This window comes from Peromyscus californicus, unplaced genomic scaffold (assembly GCF_007827085.1).
Source record: "Peromyscus californicus insignis strain IS unplaced genomic scaffold, ASM782708v3 Scaffold_22__1_contigs__length_63687245, whole genome shotgun sequence".
NCBI classification, from domain to species: domain Eukaryota; kingdom Metazoa; phylum Chordata; class Mammalia; order Rodentia; family Cricetidae; genus Peromyscus; species Peromyscus californicus.
The window spans coordinates 58,928,201-58,951,272 of NW_026294525.1; the positions used below are offsets into that span (position 1 = coordinate 58,928,201).

Sequence of the window (23,072 nt, forward strand, 5' to 3'; positions counted from 1 at the left end):
GTGAGACACACCTCTGTCTCCCCTGTCCCAGTCCCTGGGCCATCATTTTCTCACAGAAAATGAGGATGGATAGGAGAATTCTCCACAGACTCCGTCTTTCTTCCTGAGCTCTCAAGCAGCTGAGGACTGGCTAATGTTGACTTGAACCTAGCACACTCAGATCTGTGGACACAATTTTTTTTTTTCAATTTACATTCATCCAGTAAAATGAACGAATCTGGTATGTAGCTGAGAATATTTTTCTATGTGTAGGTAGTCCTGAAACCACCTCACAGAGGAAGACAGACCTGTGAAGACTATTTCATTCCACCCTCCCCCAGAGAGGGCTCTGTTTTCTCTGTCTACCCCTACAGATTCATTCTGCCTGTAAGGGAAGTCCATGAGTATAACTCCACAGATTCCTTTCTTCAGTAACCTACCACTTCTAGGAATAGCATCATCTAGCCATGACACACTGTTGGGTCTGCCTCCTAGCCCATCCTTAAGCCGTGACACTCTTGCTTCCTGTGACAGTTCTTAGCTTCTCACAGCAGGCTAGTACTCCACTGAGCACACACAACTACAGCTGACCATCACCGTGCCGAGGAACAGTGGTGCTAATCCCACCCGGGACCATTACAGATGAGGCTTCTGGGTAGGAAACACACAAATCTCCTGCACTGTTGGAAAGGCTGGTCATGGCAGGCCTAGATTGGCAATGCCAGTGACTGCCTCATGGAGTGGTAACGCAGACTTAAAAGCCAGATGCAGTTACATCACTTACCTGGGTTAGAAGCCAGGACCCCTAGGTTAAACCACCTCTGTCACTGACAAGCAGGGTACCGTAACACGAATTTCTAAACAGTCTTATTAAATAAAAAAACATGGAGCCAGATATTGGGGTGAACACTGAAAGATCAGAGAAACAGAACAAGCCACAGCCAACCTCTCCTCGCCAATTCCTCAGCTGATCTTGTTTCCTCAGACTGAAAGCCTCTGAGTCCTCATCCAAATGTATCTCAGCTGATCTGCTGCTCAAAAGCCTAAAAGCTTAAAAAGCCTAAAAGCCCCTAGTTCCTGGTCCTCATGCCTTATATACCTTTCTGCTTCCTGCCATCACTTCCTAGGATTAAAGGCATGTGTCTTTCTCAAGCAAAGACATGAGATCTCAAGTCCTGGAATTAAAGGCTTGTGCCACCATGCATGGCTCAGTTCCCAGTGTGGCCTTGAACTCACAGAGATCCGGATGGATCTCTGCCTCCGGAATGCTAGGATTAAAGGCATGTGCTACCACTGCCTAACCTCTATGTTTAATATAGTGGCTGTTCTGTTCTCTGACCCCCAGATAAGTTTATTGGGGTGCACAATATATCAACCACAGGGTACCCTCAAGCAAACCAGCTACCTTTTGGGCCTCCTTTTTATCCTCTGTAAAGTAGATAGTAATAGTAACTACCTCACAGGAGTAGTATGAGAATTAAGTAGCAGTACTTAACAATGCTTCGAGGGCGGTTAAATACAACGAAGAATATTGTATAACCTTAACTTTTTAAGACATGTTTTCTATAGAAAAGGTTTTTATTAAACAATTAAACAATACTTCAAAGAGAAAAAGTTATTAATCAATAGAAGAAAGGGACTTGTAAGACCATACACACACACACACACACACACACACACACACACACACACACACACACACACAGGGAGAGGGGGGGAGATAGACAGACAGACAGATAGATAGATAGATGATAGATAGGTAGATAGATAGATGATGGATATATTGGAATGAGTGAGTGTGTGTGTGTGTGTGTGTGTGTGTGTGTGTGTGTGTGTGTGTGTTGTGTATACACATCATCATTTTTAGCCTAGGCCAGTCTATTTTATCTGGACAACCAGCATTCTGGTTCTATCCATGTATCCCATAGGACCCTCTGTCCTGAACTCAGCTGCAAGTCAGCTAGTCTCTGCCATTCCAGTGTCTTGTACAGACCTTTATTCTTTCCTCCTGTTAGGATTATCCATGGTTGGTCGTGGTGGTGCACACCTTTAATTCCAGCACTAGGAAGACAGAGGCAGACAGAACTCTTGAGTTTGAGGCCAGCCTGGTCTACATAGTGAATTCCAGGATAGCCAGGGCTATGTAGAGAGACTGTCTCCAAGAAAGAAAGGGAGGGAGGGAGGGAGGGAGGGAGGGAGGGAGGGAGGGAGGGAGGGAGGGAAACGAACTATGCATGGCCCCAAGCTGCAGGCATATATGTTTTTTATTTTTATTTTATTATAAAAACGTGTGTTTGATGTCAGGTGGACGTGCTCAGCAGCTTTACACATCAGCACATGTACACATGGGTGCTTACATTCATGGACCCTGGCTAGCAGTTCTTCTGGACATCACTAAAACAGATCTTGCTGCTCCTCTATGGGGACACTGGCCTGAAAACAGGACTATAGTCCCCATGAGCACAGAGCACATATTAAGTGTCACTGTTCGTGTGTAGCAATGGAAATAGCTGTGGTCTGCCCTCTCCTCCCCCTCTTCAGACATACTTGTCTGCTCTCTAAGCGGTGCGCACAGGGCTTCCAGGAAATCAAGTACTGTAATTGCTGTGAGAACCCCAGAAAGCGTGGTTTGTTCTGGCATGTTGGCTGCACACTGTGAGCTTGTCTCTGGGGACTCTCGGGAGCTGCCGAGCTGGATGGGCCTGTGTTCAGATGCTAACTCTACCTTCGTCCAGATCTTAGGCTCTCGGAGCCCCTGCCTCCTGTGAGCCCCCTATCCGGTGGCTGTGGGTGTATGTAGGAAAGCCAGAAGCTGTCTGGTATCACTACTTCTCGTTCTTCCCCATAGTGCTTCTCTTTCCCCAGACCTTTCCTTCTTTCTTTGTATTCCTGGCTGTGCTCCAAAAGATGGCACGCCGGAGTCAGCTAAAAGCACAACCTATGAAGTCACGCTATCGTAGTATGAATCCTGGCTTTGCATCACTGCTGATCGGCCTGAGTTACCTTGAGCCCATCCTCTTCTGGAAACGGGTAGAGTTGTCAGCCCAGTCTGGGAGTGGACGTGAAGCCCTCACCACAAAGGACATGTTGCGGTTACTGCACATTAGCGACAGTAGTTGTACAGTTGACCCTGTAGGTGCGAGTGGCCACACTCAGCACGACCACACACCCATGCACAGGTGGCACATGCAACCCATGCTGCCGCCTGCCTCCTGCTAGGCTCCTCCCACATTGGAATCGTGGTGGAGAACAGGAGCATGGGAGTTCTCCATGGGTGTGGTTAGTTCATTGATTTGTTCTAAAACAGTAACCAGGTGATCCCCTAGGCAGCCAATGTCAAGACAGTGTAATCTTTGAGTCTGTGGACTATATGAACAAAACAGGGCCATTTAGAACTTTGGGTAAGACTATTGGTTTGTGAATTAAGTAGGAGAAGAAAAATGTGTCTGTTCAAATACTCCCAGTATTGAGAATTTAAATTGAATAGATTATTGTCTGGAGTAAAATTCACATATAAATTAGACTACAAAGAATTCATAATTGTTACAGTTTTCATGTTCATTATTTCACGTTAAGAATTGTTACTGCATAAATTAACACATTCTTTCTTGGAGAACATATTTTAGAAAGATTTGTTACTTTAATAACTCTTTGTGTATTAGAAATCCCAGATGCCCGTGCTAATTAAATATAATCAGATTTTGGATTCAAAAAGCACAGTAGCCGTTTAGCACAAACAGGCAGGCAGCTAGGTTGACAAACACGGCCAGGAAGACTGGGTCCCTGTTTCTTTCCGATTTCCAGTTTCACAATGCAGAACTGTGAATTCAATTCCTGTCCTTCCTTTGTTACGATGACTGGGGGTTATTAGACTCGGAGCTCCCGCGTTCCAGCTCAAGGGCTCCTGCAGAATTATTAATCAGCTGCTTGAGAGGCCCCTGTAATCCAGTGGCAGATCAAGGCTGATCTCACCGTGAGATGCCCTCCCTGTGCTCCATTCCTGCAGCGGATGAATTTCTTGTTCTCTGTCAACAACAGCATCCCCATTCCCACACTGTGTGCTGTGACCTGAACAGCAAATGTCAGCAGAGAAAGAGGGTGGGGAGGGATGGAGCCCTGGTAATTGTTGAATTTAATCTAATTCTTTCCTTGCTAGAGAAGTGGACCGTCTTTTAACAAAGCAAACCTCATCCCGATGTAGGCCATTGTTTCAGTATAGGCAGGAAACTCGCTTGCCCTCCAGCAGAGCCGTGAAAGGCTGCACTGAAATGGCCAGACCACACCACACCACCCCCAGGCCGGCCCACGTGGGCAGTTTATCATCCCCAGAGCTGCCAGAGGCCATGTGCTGATCCGATGAGCAGAACTGAGCCAAGCTGCCTCCATGAAGCTTCCCGAGCCAGAGTTGGGTGCACCCCTGTCAGCAGGCTGGAGTCGCCTTCATTGGTATTCTGCCTCCTGAGTCTCCAGGCTTCCTGCACTGCTGTTCCTGGGAGGGTCTGCTTTGTTTATCTGCTGAAGCTTCAACCCAGATTAGTAGTCAGGGGAGCAGGTCAGATGCTGGGAAATGGAGACGAACTGTTGGGAGCCTCGTTCCCTCTTAGCAAGGCTGTGTTGAAAGGCAGATGAAATGAAAGGAAGAGGACTTTGAATCACCCTTTTCTCCCCAGTCCCTTTTAAGATTAAACAGGCTTGCAGCGTGGGGGAGAACTGATTTCTGCCACTTACATCCTTGGACAGCTCTCTGAGTTGGCCCAGAGGATGTGGATGGGCCTGTTGCCAGCACAGGTCACCAGAGCCGGCTCTCTGGGCACCTCCCTCTATCTGCCCAGCCCACAGGTAGTCCTGCTTTGTGCTCACAAGGGCATCTCCCGCGCCCTCGTGCTGTTTGGGGCCAAGCTGCTTGGCAGTTGTTTATGAGTGGTCAGGAGCAAGTCCTCGGTCTGCACAGCCCACGTTTCTTGGTAATCATCAGTAAGGAAGCAGATGGCCACCCTCTGTGATTTTAAAGTGTGTACATAGGAACTGCAGACTGCCATCAAACATCAGAAATGTCTTTTGGCTTCCTTGTTGTGCTCTGCTGGCAGAAGGAACCTTATTTGCATGGTCTGGATAACCAGGGACAGGCAGGGCACATTCGAACTGCCTGCAGCTACAAGCCCCTTTCTCCTAACTGAAGGAGGGTGCCGGGCCCAACAAGCTGGTCTCCCTTGGGTCCCAAAGCGTAGGCACTGCCAGATGTCAGGCAGGGGGCAGTTTCAAAAGCAACCTGAAGTTGGGCTCGTCTTCTGTGTGCCCCTCTTCCTGGGCTTCTTTCGAGACTCACAACCAAGCCCCAGCATTCTGAGCCTGTCCCAGGCTGCATCCCCAAACTAGTGCTGTTCACACTGTCTAGCCCAGTGTGGCCTGGTGTGGCCAAGGCTCCTCTGAGGGTGGCTAGATCTGATCTGTCTGTGTTCTGCTACATTCTAAACCCAGTGATGAGCCTGCCAAGACCCCCCTCTACCCATGCTCCCTGTTCAGCTCCCCGGGGAGCTTGCTCACCATTTCATCCTAAACATTTCTTCCGTGGATTTATCCCAACCAGCCCTTGGATCTGTGCCTAGTTAATCAGCCCATTGCTTGGCAGTATGTTCAGGCCCCACTCTGGCCCCTGGCTCTCCTGGTTTCTCTCCTCCCTCCTCTACCAACGTCCCTGGTGAGACAATATTCTTCCTTAATCCTTGTCACCTTGTCAGATTTCCTACCCACTGGCATGCTGAAATTTCAAAGGGAATAATATAATAATAATAATATCCCAGTCCATTGTGCTCTGGATTTTCATTTACATTTAGTCTAAAAAACATGATGCTAAACTCTTATGAACTTAAAGTGGACATCTTAGCAGAATGTGTTACCGGAGTAACTGGAAACACTCTGTTTATTACTTCAGAGGCATTTGGGAAATTTGCACGTCACTGCTTGGCCTGGTGTCTGGTCTGAGAATTGCGAGTTTCCCTCTGCCAAACTTGCCCAGGTTTGAAATGATTGCTGTGTTTGACTCACCAGAGTTCCGGTCGAGTCAGCTTTGCTTGAGGTCCTAACACGGGATATCCTGGCCTCCTCACCCTGCCCTCCGCCGAGTAGTCAGCTTCCTGTGACTGGCATGCTTTGTGATTTCTTTTATTCTCCAGGGTGACTTTACAGTCACCACACATCACTTAATATTGTGTATAATTATTTGCAGAGTTTGTGGCTCCGTCATTGAAGAGGCTTTGGGTGGCTCTCTGGTTTAGAAAAGCAGGATCTGTCATTGAAGCTGACGCTCCTCCCTCTTGGAAGCGCTGTTAGGGTGCAGACCATGTTCTCTGGGGTCGATCTGGCATTCTTTGCTCTGCCCTGGCTGTACCTCCTCCGTTGGCAGTTCTTTAGCTGGAGGAGATACTCTTTCTGGGAGAATGTGGTAGAATTGGCACCAGAAACAGCCAGGGAGCCACTAAGAGCTAGTGATGTGTGGCAGCCCCCCCAGGCTGGTGTTGGCCTCTGCCATGATCCTTTCTCTCTCAGCGAAAGTCACGGGTCACACTGCATCCTTCTCTATTGCCTCCTCTCCCTGCCGTTCTTGTTCCCAATTCACTTCTTCGTTTCCTACATCTCCTGGTCATCTTCCTCAAGCCAGTACCACACTTTAGCTCTCTGTCGGTTTCGCCTGGGAGCTGTGCTCCTTCAGCTGTCGAGAAAACTCCTACAGGAGGTGCCCCACTCCCGATGACCTCACACTGTGCTTGGGGGCCCAGTGGACACTCGGGAGATTCTCAGTGGTTGATGAATGAGTCGGGGGATTCTCTTCATCTTCTTCCCTCTTTTGAAGTTTGAGGGTCGATGGTGCCAAGGGCCTTTGTTGGTGCACCTCAGTGCCTTGCACATCCATGCAGACACAGGAGTAGCTGCGTTCTCTTGACTCTTAGCTGTCACCAGGCTCCAGACACTCTGCTGAGTCCTTTTTACCTACTGCCATCCCAAGTTACGGACAAGAACCTGACTTGGGCTCTAAAGCCCGAGAGCCCAAATCTGCCTGACTCTGGAGCCACTTTTTTTTTCTTCCAGTAAATTGAATCTTTAACAATTTCATTCCTATCTATTGAAGCTCATTTCTGGATGACCATTCTCGCACGCAGTCCAGCTCCGCCCCCCATTGGCTTTGTTCCGACCATCACTGCAGAGCATTCTCGGTTTCCTGGCTCTTCCTTCCACTTCCTATAGAAGTCAGATTCAGGACAAAAGGTATCTGCAGTGTTTGTGTGAGCATTCAAAACGCCACTATCACCATCGTGATGTACAGGAAGCCACCAAGTCAAGAACCATTTCTGTCTGTGGCAAAGTGGAGGGCAGGCTTCCTGACTGGCCACTAGACATGTAGGGAGTCCTTTAACCAGACTGTGACCTGGAGTTGGGATGGGCCAGTTATCTGCTTTTCTCTTAAAACCGAGAGCACGGAATCAGGTATGCTGAGTGTATTGTGAGAATGAGTTCATTCCCAACATGAATCAGCAGAGCAAAGCTGTAGTTATAGTGCCAGTATTTTCTCTGTGTTTAGTCTTTGAAAGTCTCTATCAAAGAAGATAACGTCTTTGGCCATTGGGTGTTGGATGAATCACTGCTCAAGTCGGCCTTTTTTCTGTTACTGCATCTGTTGAGCAGCTGTGGTTTAACAGATTTAGTGACAGTACTATGGAACAATGTAAGTGTAGAGTACACCATCCTTGGAAGGTCTGTATTGTGCTAAGACCTACACACACCAGACAGAGTGCTACACAGTGTCTAAGCGCTCAGATTCTGAGCTACACACACACACACACACACACACACACACACACACACGCATACCGGACAGAGTGCTACACAGTGTCTAAGCGCTCAGATTCTGAGCTACACACACACACACACACACTGGACAGAGTGCTACACAGTGTCTAAGCGCTCAGATTCTGAGCTACACACACACACACACACACACACACACACACACGCATACCGGACAGAGTGCTACACAGTGTCTAAGCGCTCAGATTCTGAGCTACACACACACACGCATACCAGACAGAGTGCTACACAGTGTCTAAGCGCTCAGATTCTGAGCTACACACACACACACACACACACACACACTGGACAGAGTGCTAAACAGTGTCTAAGCGCTCAGATTCTGAGCTACACACACACACACACACACACACACACACACACACACACACACACACACACACACGCATACCGGACAGAGTGCTACACAGTGTCTAAGCGCTCAGATTCTGAGCTACACACACACACACACACCCCGGACAGAGTGCTACACAGTGTCTTAAGTGCTCGGATTCTGGGCTAGTCTCCTTTCATCCAGATCTCATTTCCATCCTTTACACTTGTTCTTGAACTCACCGTGGTGTTCTCTCAGCTGAAGAATGGAAATGTTGTTTACATATGTAACTCATGTGTCAGACATGTGACACCCTTAGCAATACCCATTATCTGTTCAGTAATTCGAGGGGCTCGTATCGCCCAGCATTAAATGGTTGCTTCTGATCAGGCTCATCCCAGAAGACTTCGGGGAGGGGAGAGAGAGAATGTTGTCGCTAGGCAAGTGGAAGGAAAAATGGCATTTCAAACAAGCTAATCCAACAGAAGGGAGTATAATCAGGCCAGGTGTGGGGTACCTGTTACAAGAAGGAAAAGCAAACCGAACTAGATTATATGTATGTTTGCAATGGGAAGAACCAGAGTTGAATGGATATGTGGATCCCTGGAAACCAGATGGCAGCTTTTGATTTAATCAGGAGGGACCCTCCTGTGTGGTTGAAGAAGGCAGAACAGGAAGCTGTAGTTTAAAAGGATTAATTGGAAGGGCACCCAGCTGAGACTAGGTACCAGGGCAGGAGGACTTGGCGGAGGCGATGACTGGAGTCTGGCTTTGGCTGTGAGCTGAAGCAGGAGAGGGTGAGTTTGAGAGACATGTCAAAGAGCAAACAAAGCAGGGTGCTGGCTCAAAAGCAAGGTGATGGGTTAGATCGAGAAATATCCAGAGGGAGAAAAGGCCCAGCTAATCTGTAAGTTTTCTGCCCCGAAGCCTGGCAACATGGAGATCAACGCCCAGAAAGTGGATAGTGAAAACAAACTAAACAACCGAGGGGGTTCTGTTTGTATCTTCGAATTGCAAAGGAAGAGTTGAGAATTAACTTACAACTCAGTCCTTTGGTGAAATTGTCTGCCTGCTTCAGGAGTCTCTTGTAATCTCACATGTGGTTAGACAGTGCAGTGAACAATAAACTCAGCTCACAGCTGCTGTGTTAGGTAAAGTCAGGGCACTCTAGAAGCCTTGTCCCGTAGATATTTGGAAATAAAGAGCCAAGAATTCAAATAAGAAACATCTGAATGCACCCGCCCCCTCCCACAGAGAGCAGGCCACGTTAGTAACAAGAGAGGAATATTTCCGAAGGAACGATGGAGAGAGAAGAGTCTGGAACACCGAGGCTCCGCGACACTGTGGTTAGAGTGAGGATGAAGAGGAGTGGATGTTGGAGACAAAGGAAAGGCAGAGGCAGGAAGGAGGTGATGTTTGCTGCTGAGTGGGGCATGGTGCTGGGCCTGTGGGGAAAACTCCAGACCTGCTTATGGCAGGAAGGAAAGAGCAGGCCGCCTCAGCAGTGGTGAGGTGGGGTGGTGGTTGTTCTTATGGACAAACTTGGAGAACTGCCTAGAACCCACACTTTGCTTTCTCTGACTTGAAGCATAGGTGATTATTAGTCCTGCTTCAGATGAAAAGGACCAGAACTCCTGGCACTGGAAATGACTGCTGCCCACATTGCCTTGCTGTGACTGCTCCAGGGCTTCTTGCTCCCAGGTCTTCTGCTGATAAAACCACTGCCTGTCACAGAAGCAAACCGTGAACTGGCCCCATGTTCCTATCAAAGCAGAGCTGGGGCTCCCTCTACAAAGGGTCTCTGAGTTCTCTGTCTTTGGGATTAAAATACAGATTTTGTAAGCACTTGTAAGTTTCGTTGGTGTGTGACATTTGCTTTTCTGTTGTAGTTAGTAGTTGTTAGGCCGTTAAGCAGCTATCCAGATGATGACAGACGTGACCCTGGTGCTGTCACCAAGAACAAGGGAAGATGCCCCAGAGGGACAAGAGCAGATCAGTTACCCGTAAGAAACCATGGCTAGTCATCATGAAGGGGAGCTCTGAAAGCCTAGTCTGCTGTCCAGCTCCTCTGTCATCTAGTTGGTTCTCTCAAGACTCTCCTGTGTACGAAACATCCCAGGCTCTGAGCTGGAGATAGGCGTCCAGACAGTATGTCCAACCCTCAGGGGCAGCACCTCTGTCAGGGGTGACCCTTGTGACAGCCCATATACTCATCACACTTCAAGCCATAACAACTCCAAAACCAGGTTGCTGTGGCAACATGGGGCTGCGGACCTGTCCATGTGTTACTGATGAGGTGGAGGTTCTGTGGGCAGGAGCAGAGAGGCAGGGGTCAGCCACAGGGTGGCAGTGGACTCACTTCTGTCTGGGAGTTGCCTCCTTCCGAGTCTCTTAAACTCTTGGACTTGACCCTAGTTAAGCACTTACTGCACCCAGAGGGATTGTGTAGGTGGTGGTACCCGCTGGCCTCGGGCAGATCTGTCTGAGACTTGAGTTTTACACCAAGCGTCCTGCATAGCCATGTACAAAGACATCAGGCAAAACGACCGCCTGACACTCCTCTTTCAAAGCCACACTTTAGGCCTGTGTTTTGTACCCTCAGAGGCAGGGAGCCCAGACAGGAGGAAATGGGGATAATGAAGGAATAGGAAAGTGAGTTCTGATTAGCTCTCTTCAATAACAGCTTGTCGGTGCTTGAGAATCTAACCTTCATCTTCCTTGGAAAAGAAAACATTCTCTTTAAAGAAATTTCTGGGAAAAAAAAGCAGGTGTGGTGGTGCACACCTTTAATCCCACCACGTGGAGGCAGAGGCAGACGAATCTCTTGAGTTCAAGACTAGCCTGGTCTACATTGTGGCTTCCAGGACAGGCAGGACTACACAGAGAAACCCTGTCTCAAAAAACAAAAAAGCAAACGAAATTTCTGTTGGGGCTGGAGAGATGGTTCAACCTGAGTTCAGTTCCAGCATCCATGTCAGGTTGCTTTACAGCTTCCTGTAACTCAAGCTCCCAGTGAGTCCACGTCCTCCTCTGACCTCAGAGGGCACCAGCACATAAATGGTACAGATGCACACAAATAAAATAAATCTTTTTAAGTTTCTGTTAAAGGTAGCTGCTAAGAATTTGGACAAAACCATTCTTTGTTTTTAACCAATCTAAATACCTGTTGCTTGGTGTGAAAAATATTGTATGTCTTACAGAGAAATAATGCAAAATAAATGTATTTAAACCCCTGCTAATCCATCAAAGTACATGCCTACAGATGACCTCCTGTCAAAGACCCATTAGATTATATAGGCTTTGCTCTTTTATGTAAAAGTTTGCAGATTAGTATCTTTACTTTTCCTATAAAATGAGAAAACAATAGAGCAGATTAGTGCAGCTCAGTGATAGATTTACTTTTTAAAGCCTGAAATCATCAAAAATCTCCTCTCAAAAAATCCAAATGGAAGCCACATGTGTTGGCACATATGTCTAATCCCAGCACTTGGGCAGTAGAGGCAAAGAGGACCAGGAGTTGAAGGTCACGGCATCCCCAGCTACATGAGACTCTGTCTCAAGGAAGGGAGACCAAAAGTACTCTACCCAAATTGTGCATGGTTTGCTCCCAGGACCCCGCACACAGACCGTGTCGCATGAGTCCAGGGAAGACGCAGGGCTCGTTTCCTGTCATTTATGGTGCAGGAGTTTCCTGTACACCAAAGAAAAATGGTTCTGTCATACTTCAGACAGGGTCAGATTTCAAAGCCGTTTGGATGGTCTAAATAAAGATGAATTTAATATGCCTTTATTTATTTTCTTTTAAATAAGAGAACTCAAGCTGATGTTTGGTCCAGGGCAGTCCACTCTTGACACTGAGGAAAGCCTGTTACCCTAATCCCAGTGGCTTGGAGTCCAAGCTGCATGGACAGAATGCCCCAGGATAGAAAGCTATGTGAAGGAAGATTTGACAGAAACTTGAAAACGAAATGACTGCTCAGAGAATCCCAGATCATGCAGGCAGTCACCAGCTCTTAAGAGAAGATAGAAGCAAGTAGACTTTAAGCATAGTGTGCGAGAGTGGACAAGAACTAGAATTGCTTACCTGCTCCACTGTTAATGTGAGATGCCACAGAGGGAAAGCGTAGGATTTTTTTGATTGCATACTGGCCTAAAAGAGGTGGAGAAGAAAACTACGGTGCTGGAAAATGCCAGGATGTATTTACTAAAGTTGTTATCATGGACTGTGTTTAAAACAAAAATGTAATTGCTGTAATTTATCATGTCTGGCTCTAAAACCCTCCATAATTCAAAGATTTTAATCAGTTGCCACTTTTGCACAGTGACTTTTCATAGATGATACTGTGAAAAATTCTGATTTTTATCAGCCTTTGTATGCTTTTTAGGGGCTCCTAAGCATAATTAGTATGCCTTAAGCATATCATTGTTTGTATAACTAATACAAAATCCTTATATTTTTCCTTTGGTCTGTTAAATGTCCAGGACTGCTTTATAGTTACTGATCCTAACATAAAAACATAGGCTGCTGGTCCCATCTTAACCTGTCCACATACTCCTAGCAACATGGTGAGCAGGGTGGGCCTCACCTTCCCTTTAGATGTGGAGAACAGAGGATTCTCCGCTGCTCAGAGACATCTTAAAGATGTAATCTACTGCCTGTGGCATGTTTGCCCCTTGGTCCTGAGAAGTCAGGTTCATATGTTGTCATCACGGTGAGCCCTGTCTTAACAACCGTTTCGGTTGAACCCTCTCTGACTGGCAGGAGAGAGGAAGGGAGGAAGGTGATCATACAGCACGGAACAAAGAACTGTGCCGGGATGAAGATGGCTGCTGTGGAGAGAGGGAGGAGATGGAGGAAAGGAATCGGCCACAGACAGGGTCGTTTCTCTACAGAGGGTATAGGGAACTTAGGAAATATGGCCCATTTCAGTGTAATATGCAGGCTGTATCCATTCACCTCTGTCCTAGGAGAAGCTGGGACTTTCCTAGTTCTGTGGCACCTCAGAAGGCCAATCTGTGATTTTAGATACCAGAGGACACAGGAGAAAAGCATGATGGTCTAATCCTGTGTGTTTTATTACAATACAGCATTGTTCAAAGACACACACACACACATAGTTAGTGTTCTGTTGCTGTCAGAGACACCATGGCCATGGCGTCGCTTATAAAGGAAGGTATTGAATTGGGGCTGGCTTACAGTTTCAGAGGTTCAGTCCATTGTCATGGCAAGGACCATGATGACATGCAGGTAGACATGCAGGTGCTGGAGAAGTAGCTGAGAGCTCTATATTCAGACCCACAGGCAGCAGGAAGAGAGCCACTGGGCCTGGCTGGTGCTTCTGAAACCTCAGCTCATTCCCCAGTAACACACTTCCGTCAGTAAGGCCACACCTCCTAATCCTTCTAAGTAGTGCCACTCCATGATGACTAAACATTCAATATATGAGCCTCTGGGGGCCATTCTTATTTAATACCCCCCCCAAACACACACACAGCAGTTTCCTAAATCACAAGTCAAGAACCACACTCCAGACTAAGCCCATATCATTCATTATGATTGTGGATTCATATTCAAGAAGCCAGCTCCCCTGTTTACTGAGATAGTAAGGGTTTTGAAGTCTAACCCTTTGAAGGGAGAATTAAAATGATTTGCTTAAATCACAGAAGCCAGGCCTAGGGCATGCATCATCTCAGCCCCGGGAATTCCTTTCCACCACCTTCCTGTCCTCTCTCACCCTGTCCCCTGAAGATGACTCTCCAGTGCTTCCTCGTCCATCCCTCCCCTGCAGTGCAGGATCTCTACCTCATAAATAACCAGGTCCTCATTCTGCAGGTGCAAAGTTTCCCATCAAGTGGACAGCCCCTGAAGCAGCCCTATATGGAAGGTTCACAATCAAGTCTGACGTGTGGTCTTTTGGAATCTTACTCACAGAGCTGGTCACCAAAGGAAGAGTGCCATACCCAGGTAAGAGCACAGACCTGGCAAGTGGGTCTCTGATGGGTTCCCCCCTGACTTCATTTTGTAGAAATCCTGTCTGGTTGCCTTTCTAAGCCCTGTGCTCAGCCTTCTGCCAAGGTATTTAGCCAGAGGAATACAGAACCAAGAATTGCTGTGACCTGCACACCACGCTTAATGTGCTAAGCTGCGGTATAAATGGCCCAGGTCGCACAGGTCATGGAATTTGTCCTGTCTCAGTAGGTGTCATACCTCCTGGAGCAGAAATGTCACTGGCTGAGCCTGTGCCCAAATGGAGTTTGTAGATATGTCTGGAAAGAGGAGGAGAAAAGTTCCTGTTGCTTTTTGATCATTCTGGAGAGCAAGCCTGACTGGAAGATGCCAGAACCTCTTCTCTCTGAGGCTCCAACTCCAGATGGCCCCAGGGCAGAGGCTCGCACAAGGCCGTTTAGACAGTCTCTGCCTGTTGCTGAATGGCCAAATACACTACCTCAAAGGGAGTGTATTATCAAGGCCCTGGAGCCTCGTGGAGCCTGCTTCCTCTCCGAAGAAGCCGTGGCTAAGGTCACCCATGCTTACGTTCATTAACTTAGCCAGATGGAGACAGAAAGGACATTGGGGCCGTTTCACCTCTACGCTTTACCGGTTACAGCACAGGGGCAATCTGCTTTTTGAAATGTTAAGGACATATTTTTTAGTTACTGCTGAGCAAAGAAAGCATAGCTGGCCGCCTCACTCTCTTCGTTCCCTGCCTTTAAAAAAGGGAAGGGAAAAGCCCACCGTGATGGAAGCGATAGTAGAGATTAATGAGGAATGTAGGGCTCTTGCAAATCCTGGGCTTGTAATCATATCTCTGCAGTCAGAGGAGCCAGCGAGAGCCGATTAATTTGTAATCCCTTTGTTCATTTTGTCTGATTGTTTCTGGTCATCCTCAGAGAACAGAGCAGTGTTTCTAAAGAGCCTCCCTGTCTAGGCTAGTGCAGCCTCAAGACCTCTAAGAGAGCAAGGCTGGCACTGAGCAAAATTAACAAAGTCCCGGCCTCTGAAGTCCCAGCGCCAGCGTTTGTAGGTGTGAGTGTAAGTCTGTTTTATTGATGCTGCTGCGGCTGCTGCCACCAGCATGCACAAGTGGGCAGACACTCTGGGAATAGCCAACCAGCAGAGAAGAAAGGGCTCCCCAGGAGGGGGCGGGGCCCAGCATGGGTGCTTTTGAATTGCTTCTCAAGGAGGAAAATATGCCATCTCCGGATTTTAAAGATGAGAAGGCACTTTTTAAAAAAATTTATTATTGTCTACATTTTGAACTAATTTCTTCCTGATCTCCCCAGGTTTATAGACACCCGGTGTGTTAAAAGCAATCACGGGAAAAGGTTAATGTTGTTTTGCATTTCTGTGAAGCCTTTCCTTCCCGGAATACAAAGCTGCCTTTTGTTTCCTGGGTCACACACCAAAGCCAAGACAAAGAGGTGGAGGTGGGGGCCTCGGAAGAGGAAGGCAGGTGTCTTTGGAGGCAGGTTTTTGTCAGGTTGGACTTTAGCACAAAGAAAATTCAAGTTAGATTAGATTCATTCACTGGGCATCTTTCAGTGTGACCTGTGCCCGTGTTTGCTCCCTGGGGAAATGGGACAGAACAAGCCGTTCAGCTCTCAGGTGGCGCTGACCGCCTCCTGTCCCAGAGCCGTACTGCTCATGCTGGAGGGAGAGCAGCAGTGAGCCATAGACAAATGGAGTCCCGCCGCATGGAGCCTGTGGTCAGGGAGAGTGGGCTTCAGATCGGGAACCCGTCGGCCTTACTTGTGCCGTATCTATGGAGGGTAGAGTACTTAAGTCTACCTGCTGTGCATGTCCCCGACCTTCATCCTCGTTATGTGGCCGAAGCAGGGACAGAAACAGTCCCTTCATTGAGAGGGATGTGAAAAGAGCAAAGGAGTTTGAAGTGAGAACTGAGTCCAGCATAGTGTGTGGATTCATGCCTGTCAGCAAATGTTGATCTGCCATAGGCTTCCGGTCTGCAGGGGCCTTGGGGGAGGAGAAGGCAAGTAAGCCAGGGTAGGGGGAAAGGGGTTTGCTCACAGTGAGGAAGCTGAGTGCTGCCTGGCATCTGGAAAAGCAGCAAAGATTCGCCAGGTTTGAGGAGCTGGAGGGAGGGTCTGAGAAGAACTTGTGTGAGGTGAAGTACCCGATGCTCCTGGAAAGGGGCGGCGCCTGCTGTGAGGGGCCCTGTGCTGCCCTGGAGAGACGTTAGAGCCTGGCAGGTTGACCAGGGAGTTGTGTCGGGGAGGGAGTGACATGAGCTGCCTGCACCACAGGGAGCCGTCCCCGGCCCTGCTCCGATAGCCACAGACATTGCTTGATTTTATTTTTTTAACTCAGCTATAATCACATTTAATTGGACTTCTGAATGTGACAGAAAACTCTTCTTGAGGGAGAAGTTCTGCAGAGGGATTGCAATTACAGGATCATTATCCTAACAAAGGGGAGAGTTTCAGGGCACAGACAGTTTCATTAAGCATTATGCAGATGTCACCATGTTGTTGGTGTGTCCCAGTCAGTCAGCACGTACTGAGGGGGTCACCTCGATTCAACTTTCCTGCCGGGAGGAGTCCAGGGCAGAGTCCCAGTCCCTGCTTGTCAGACACTTCCATTCTGCACTTAGACACGGTAATTTCTCAGTTGCCTAGAATGTAATTTCAAATAATTCTCTTCTCAAGAATGGTAGGTGGTGGCAAACTTTGCTGAGGTCTTTCATACCTGAGAATGGTCCTTTGTCACCATGTCACATAGGAAAGGCGCTCTGGCTTGTAAGTGACAGCCAAGTGAGCGAGAGAATGATTTGTAAATGAGTTTTGCAAAAGCTGCTCAGATATTTCTGCCCAGCATGAAAGTCAGTCCAGAGCGCGCCTCCGGAGACCGTGAGAGGCGTGACCAATGGAGGGCAGATTAGCAGGAGTAGGACAGCTGCCTAGGTAAGGAAGCCCTCACTGAGCTGCCCGGAGACAAAGGAAGGGAAGGCAGGTACATTGACACTGAGCAAGGGCCTTGAAACCCTGAGAGAGATGTTGAGGTGTCCTGAGACTGAAGGGAGGTGCCAGGTAAGGAGGGCTGCTTCCAAGACGTGGAGCAGCCACGGACACCGCCACACAGCACCCACCGCCCTGTTTGCTGCATGGTTGCTGCGCCCGAGCACTTGCACCCTCATTGCCCGGCTTGCTTTCTGCGGGCAGGGTTTAAGCCGTGCTTTGCTTCCAGCTTAGAGCTGCTTCCATACTGGCGGGTTGTTGGACGTGAGAAATGGTAAGGCTGACGCCAAAGCTGCTTCCTGGGCTTGATGCGTAAAATCATGGCTTTGCAGTTTAGCCCGCCATCTCTCCTCCAGAACCTTCCACCGCCACTGCCTGTAGCGCGCTGTCGCCACTGGGCAGTGAGCTCCTAACGGAACTTCCTGCCCTCGGTCCTCCCTTCCTCCCTCCCTGGGTAAAGATGCCCCGTTTCCCTTTGCCCTCCAGATAACTCCGGAAGGCTGCCTCTTGCACAGTGCCTTATCAGCCCTTCCTTCATTCGGTCCACAAATATTTATTGAAGGCCTATTGTGTGTCGAGTGCTGTTCCAGACCCAAGATTATAGCAGTGAAACAATGGGGAAACTCCTGCCCTCAGGAACATTTTTCTTGAAGAAGACAGACAATAAAGACTAATAAAATATATTCACACTTGGCTGGTAGCGTTGAGTGGGAAGACAAGGAGCATAGCTAGGAAATGGCGGCAGTGGAAGAGTCCCTAGGCCGTGCCCTCTGAGTATAACTGATGGGAGCCGAACCTGGGCCAGGTGGGTGTCTAGGGCGACTGTGCACCCCTGCAGGGGGGCCGGGGACCAGGCAGTGTTGAGTCATGGCAGATAGGGCCTTGCAGGGTTGTAAGCAAGTATGCTTTTTCTCTTTTTGTTGCTGTTGTTTAATTTTGAGAACATAAAATAATTAACAACATTTCTCCTTTGGGTTTCCGCCCTCCAAACCCTCTCACTTACCCCTCCCCACTCTTCAAAGCTATAGCTTCTTCTTTTTCTTTTCTTTTTTTTAATCAATTGTCATTGCATGCATATATGTATTTGTATATACATATATATTCCTAAATGTAACCTGTTGAGTACATACGGTGTTACTTGTATTATGTTTTCAGAACTGACCATTCTGCAGTAGACAACCAGTTAGTGTGTTCTTCCCTGGGGAGGGCCATCTCTCTCTCTCTCTCTCTCTCTCTCTCTCTCTCTCTCTCTCTCTCTCTCTCTCTCTCTCTCAGCTTTCCTCAGTTGCCTGTAGTTCTTTGTGTAGGGTTGAGGCCTTGTGGGCGTTTCCCCTGTAGTTTACGTGTCCCTTGGTGTCACTAGGAAACAGTCTCACAGAGCTCCCTGACGCACCCCTGGCTCCTAAATGTCTCCCCACGCCCTCTTCCACAGCGCCCCCTGAGCCCAGGGTGCCGGGGTGTTTTGTAGGTGTAAGCTGCTCCTGTTAATGCCACGGGAAGTGAGTGGTGTGGAGAGGAAGAGTGACAGAATCCCTGGCTGACCTTCTCCCTTCACATTCCAGCCTGGACACACAAGAAATCTTGGTGTGTGACAGGGTCTCACTGTGGTGGGCTAGAACTAGCTGTACAGACTAAGCTGAGCTCGAACTCACAGAGGCCTCCCTGCCTGCCGCTGCCCCCCAGCCCAGCCCCAGTGTTGGCATTAAAGGTGTGCATCAACACGTCCAGAATGTTTCTTTTAAAGCCCATCTATCTGCAGTTCCCAGTAGCTCTGCCTTCCTTGAGGGGAACGGGACATCACGGTCTACAATTCCCCCACAGTGTCTGCCCACAGTAGACTCCATGTAAGGAGTGGATGAATATGGCAAGGGAGAATTCAGAAGAAGAACTTACAGGTTTTTCAAACACCTTTAAAGTTGGTCCATAGCCCGCAAAGCCTTTTTAACTCTGTTCAGTTGTCTTCACACGTGGCTGACACCATAGGAATTTTCCTAGCTACAAGGTAGCATCTGTCCCCAGAGTTCTGGGAAGTTGACCCTGTGTTCAAATACCATATTCCAGTAACCTGATAGGCAGAATGTCATGGCTGTGCTCTGCCATGGCCCTTAACTGAACACCTGCCTGTGAGCTGGCAGGACCTGGCAGAGCAGGAATGTTCTCTGAAGCAAATCGTTTACCCACGTGTTTGAAGCGCCTCAGATCGTCCAGCAAGTGCCAGCTGCTTGACTTTCTTGAGCATATCTAGTCACTTGATAATGACTGGGAGAGCTAAGGGAGGCTGGCCGTACAACTGCTAGCGCCTTCTGGAAAGAACAAAGCCCCCTGCCCCGCACCCATGACCCCTCACTGCACAGACAGAGTCTCATGTTCAAGCCACCGAAAGGGGCAGATTCTCTGTGAACTAGGAAAGTTTGAATTTTCCAAGTAGAAGGGGGATGAGAAACAGAGGCCAAGCTGTAGCTGAACGTGCCAGGTCCTCTGCCTCCCTTGCCTGCCTGTGGGCCCAGGGCCACCTGCCTGTGGTCCCCAGGGCCCAAGCCCTCCAGTTCAGGGAGGGAGACCCACCTAGAATGCTGCCCCCCCCCCCCCTGAAAGGTTCCTCTTGGCCAGTGTGGCTGATAAGAGGAAGAGGGAGGATCGGAGAATGTGTGTGAAGCCAGGGGACCCCACGAAGGGACGTTCTGCTCGGTGCGTTTCCAGCCAGCACCCTGCTGCCGTCCAGTCTTAGCTGTGCAGGCCTGCCGTCCACGGCGGCTCCTTCACCTCCTTTTCACTTCGCTTTTCAGAGGACAGACAAGTTAGCTATAACACTGTGTTAGTTATCAAAAGCCAGGTGTGGTGGCTGAGGCCTTGTAATTCCAGCACTTGGGAGACTGGGCAGGAGGATTACTGTTAGTTTGAAGTCAGACTGGGCCACATAGCAAGACCTTGGCTCCAAAAAGAAAAAGAAAAGCCCCCAAAGCATAATACTGCATCATCAACTTCAAATAACCTTTGCATGTTGTAGCACCCCCAGCCATCATTTCCGATTTTATTAATACAGTGGGTTTAATAAGAACAGCTGCCCCAGGTGATGAGTAAGATGGGCAACAGTAAACAAAACTAGTGATTATTGTGTCTCTTCAAGGTCAGTCCTTTATTTCCACCTGTAATCTTTGGTCAGCATCCCTCTGCCCCCAGATTTGGATTCTGATCCACAAAGCCTGTCCCAGAGCCTCCTGGTTGTTCTGTAAGATGAGAAAACACTTGATAATCTGTGCATGGGATGGCGCAGTGCACGCCCATGCTGAGCAGGCACCATTAACTCCTATGTCCTTCCCTCAGCACCGCGTGGCCGCTCTCAACAGTGAGCAGACAGCTGGGGTTTTTAGAGAGCTTGTGCAGAGAAGCAGAGGACCTCGGACAGAAGGCCTCATTCATATACAATAGCGTATCATTCCCTTTAAGTGAAAAGCTCAGTTTGCAAAAGAAATCTGCTATCAGGTAACCTGAGTACCATTTCCATTGTTATAACATTTATTTACACAGCGCAGAAATCCATATTCCCACAGCCATGGTGAAGTCCATGTGTCAGTGTGAATAGAAAACAAACCCACTGATTACAGATATGGCCCCTCGGAGGTCCCTTGGGAAGCCGCACAAATGGGAAGCAGTAAAACATTAATACTCCTTTTATAAGACTTTGTACCAAGCCGCTGACAGCAAGGTAATGGTTAAGGGGTTTGATTGACAAAAGGAGACACTGAGGCTGGAGTGGTGAAATCAGGTCCCCTGCCAAGGGATGTGGAAAGTCAAGAAATGACGTCGAGTTCAGTGCTCTGCCAATGAAAGCCGTTTTTATTCCTTCCCTCAAGAACCGAAAAGGAGAGTGGGGAGGGTCTGCTGAGTTCATGTGCCACTCAACGAACACTGATGCTTACAAGAAAAGGAGAGGCAAGGGCCAGAAGGATCAGGGGTAGGAAAATGTGTGTGCGTATGAGAATCCATGTTGGCAACTGCATAGTCAGACTTGGAAAGGAAGAGTTGGAAACCTGACCTCTTGTATTTGAGAAGGAAGCCAGCAAAATGACTCAGAAAGAATAATGCAGTCATGATGCCAGGAAGCGAGAGAGTCCATGTGGCCAGAGAATCCCAGAGACAGTGTTGGGGCAGAAGGACTCGAGGTGCTGTAGCCAGGACCACGTTTGAAAAACAAAGATTGGAAGGGAGACCTCGGACCGGCAGATTGTGGAGACCTGTGACTCAGGGCCACCTAGCGGGATCCTGTGAGAGTGACCCTCCAGAATGGCCCCTATCCAGGGAAAGGGCAGAGGCATGCTGTTCTCCTGAGCTTTGGGAGCACAGAAAGGGTTGAGACCACACTGGGTAATGGGTAGTTTTTCAAATACTACCGTGATGCATTTCATTGAGGTACTGTTTGTGAAATGAAAACCAGCTGAACCCTTGCTGAGTGGGAACATCCTGACTGTGTGGAAGGTTTGTTGAGGAAGTACCAGGGCTGCAGGACAACCCACGTGTGTCCTGGCCTCTGGCTGATTGGATGAGAGCCTGTCCCAGCCCTGGCCCCTTGTCGCTCTCAGCCAATCGCAGGGTCTAATGGCCAACTTTTCCGGCAAAGCTGTCATTGGCATGTTTCTGTTTCCCTCAGTGCATAGAATTGTTCATATACTCCCTGTACTCTGAGAGGTCTGGAGAGAGAGCACATGAAGAGGAAGAAGAGGAGGGATGGGATGCCGGCGGGGGCGGGGCCCTGCAGGAAAGGGAAGTGTAGCAAGCTAAGAATATGCATCAAAGCTGACAGTATGGCCCCTCAGGTCTGGCCCAGTCATCATCCTACATAGACTGAGGTATGGCTCTGTCCCGTGACTACAGCTACCCAGGAAGGAAGCCACCCCAGCAAATGTGGCATGCCGATTCAGGTTGTCACATCTGCTGTGTCCAGGTCTTGGGCAGAGCGCTGGAAAAATATGATTGACCAAATTGCCAGTTAAATTTTCCATTGGCAGAGACTGAATTAAAAGTTTAAAGAAAGGAAATATTTCCATTTGAGGAGTTTGGTTTTTAATGAAATAAAGTATTACTGACGTAAGATCCACAGTCATGGAAAGTGGTTAATTGAATTCTATGGTGCCGTTCTGGGCACTTGGTACCAGGTTAAAGTCTTGAGATGTATTTGGGATGTGGGAGCGTCTCCATAGAAGCCTGTCACACCTCTGAGCTGCAGGCCTCTTGGGATCTTTCCTCCAGTTCTAGGGGCTCCTGGCCGGAGTCAGAACAAGGGAGACTCCTGCGGACTCAGGCTGTGTGGTTCCAGAAACACTGAAACTGACTAAGAGTTTTGGCTACTGAATTGTGCAACAAAGAATAGCTCCAGAGAATGCCGGTCCCAGTGTGAGGCGACCCCTCTTCCTGAGGTGGCTGCCACTTGGGCCCAAGCTTCTTAACCAGCCCCCTGCATCACACTTGCACAGAAGTGTGTTGCACAACATGGAAGGAGACTCAGGTAGAACGCAGGCAGAAGTAAGCACCATGACATTGTCACATCAGAGAGGGTTTGTGGCTAATTCCGATCTGTGGTGCTACCAAGTGACTTACAATAGCTTTCTGATTTCCTGAGCTTATTGGAGTTTGGAGCTGTGACAGAGGAGGTGCTGGCCTCTGTCCCTTACCCTGTCTGTCTGGAGCACCTCGGGAAAGGGCTGCAGTCCCTGTGCCTCTCCTTACCTCCATCTCCCCACCCTAGGGCCTAGCTCTTCAGCAGTGGGAGGAGTTGAGCTCATTAGCTGCAGGCAGCACCCAGTAAAAGGCAGCAATCCCACAATGGGCTCTGACCTCTCCAAGGCAAGGATGGCCTGACCTGAGTCAGGTTGTTTGGCTGCATTGAAGGTGTGCTTCTTGAAGGTGTGCTTCAACACAGCCAAAAGAATGTATAGACAGATGT

At 48.6% G+C, this 23,072-nt stretch overlaps 1 protein-coding gene across 4 annotated transcripts in view; it reads left to right on the plus strand.

Annotated features, from left to right (window-relative positions):
• The window catches only part of Fyn (FYN proto-oncogene, Src family tyrosine kinase), a 198,093-nt gene that overhangs the window by 172,201 nt on the left and 2,820 nt on the right, over window positions 1-23,072 (plus strand). For all 4 annotated transcript variants that reach the window (XM_052751429.1, XM_052751428.1, XM_052751431.1 and 1 more), the window contains one exon: window positions 13,989-14,120. In XM_052751429.1, the coding sequence (XP_052607389.1) occupies window positions 13,989-14,120 (132 nt within the window). The remainder of the gene's footprint in view (window positions 1-13,988; window positions 14,121-23,072) is intronic.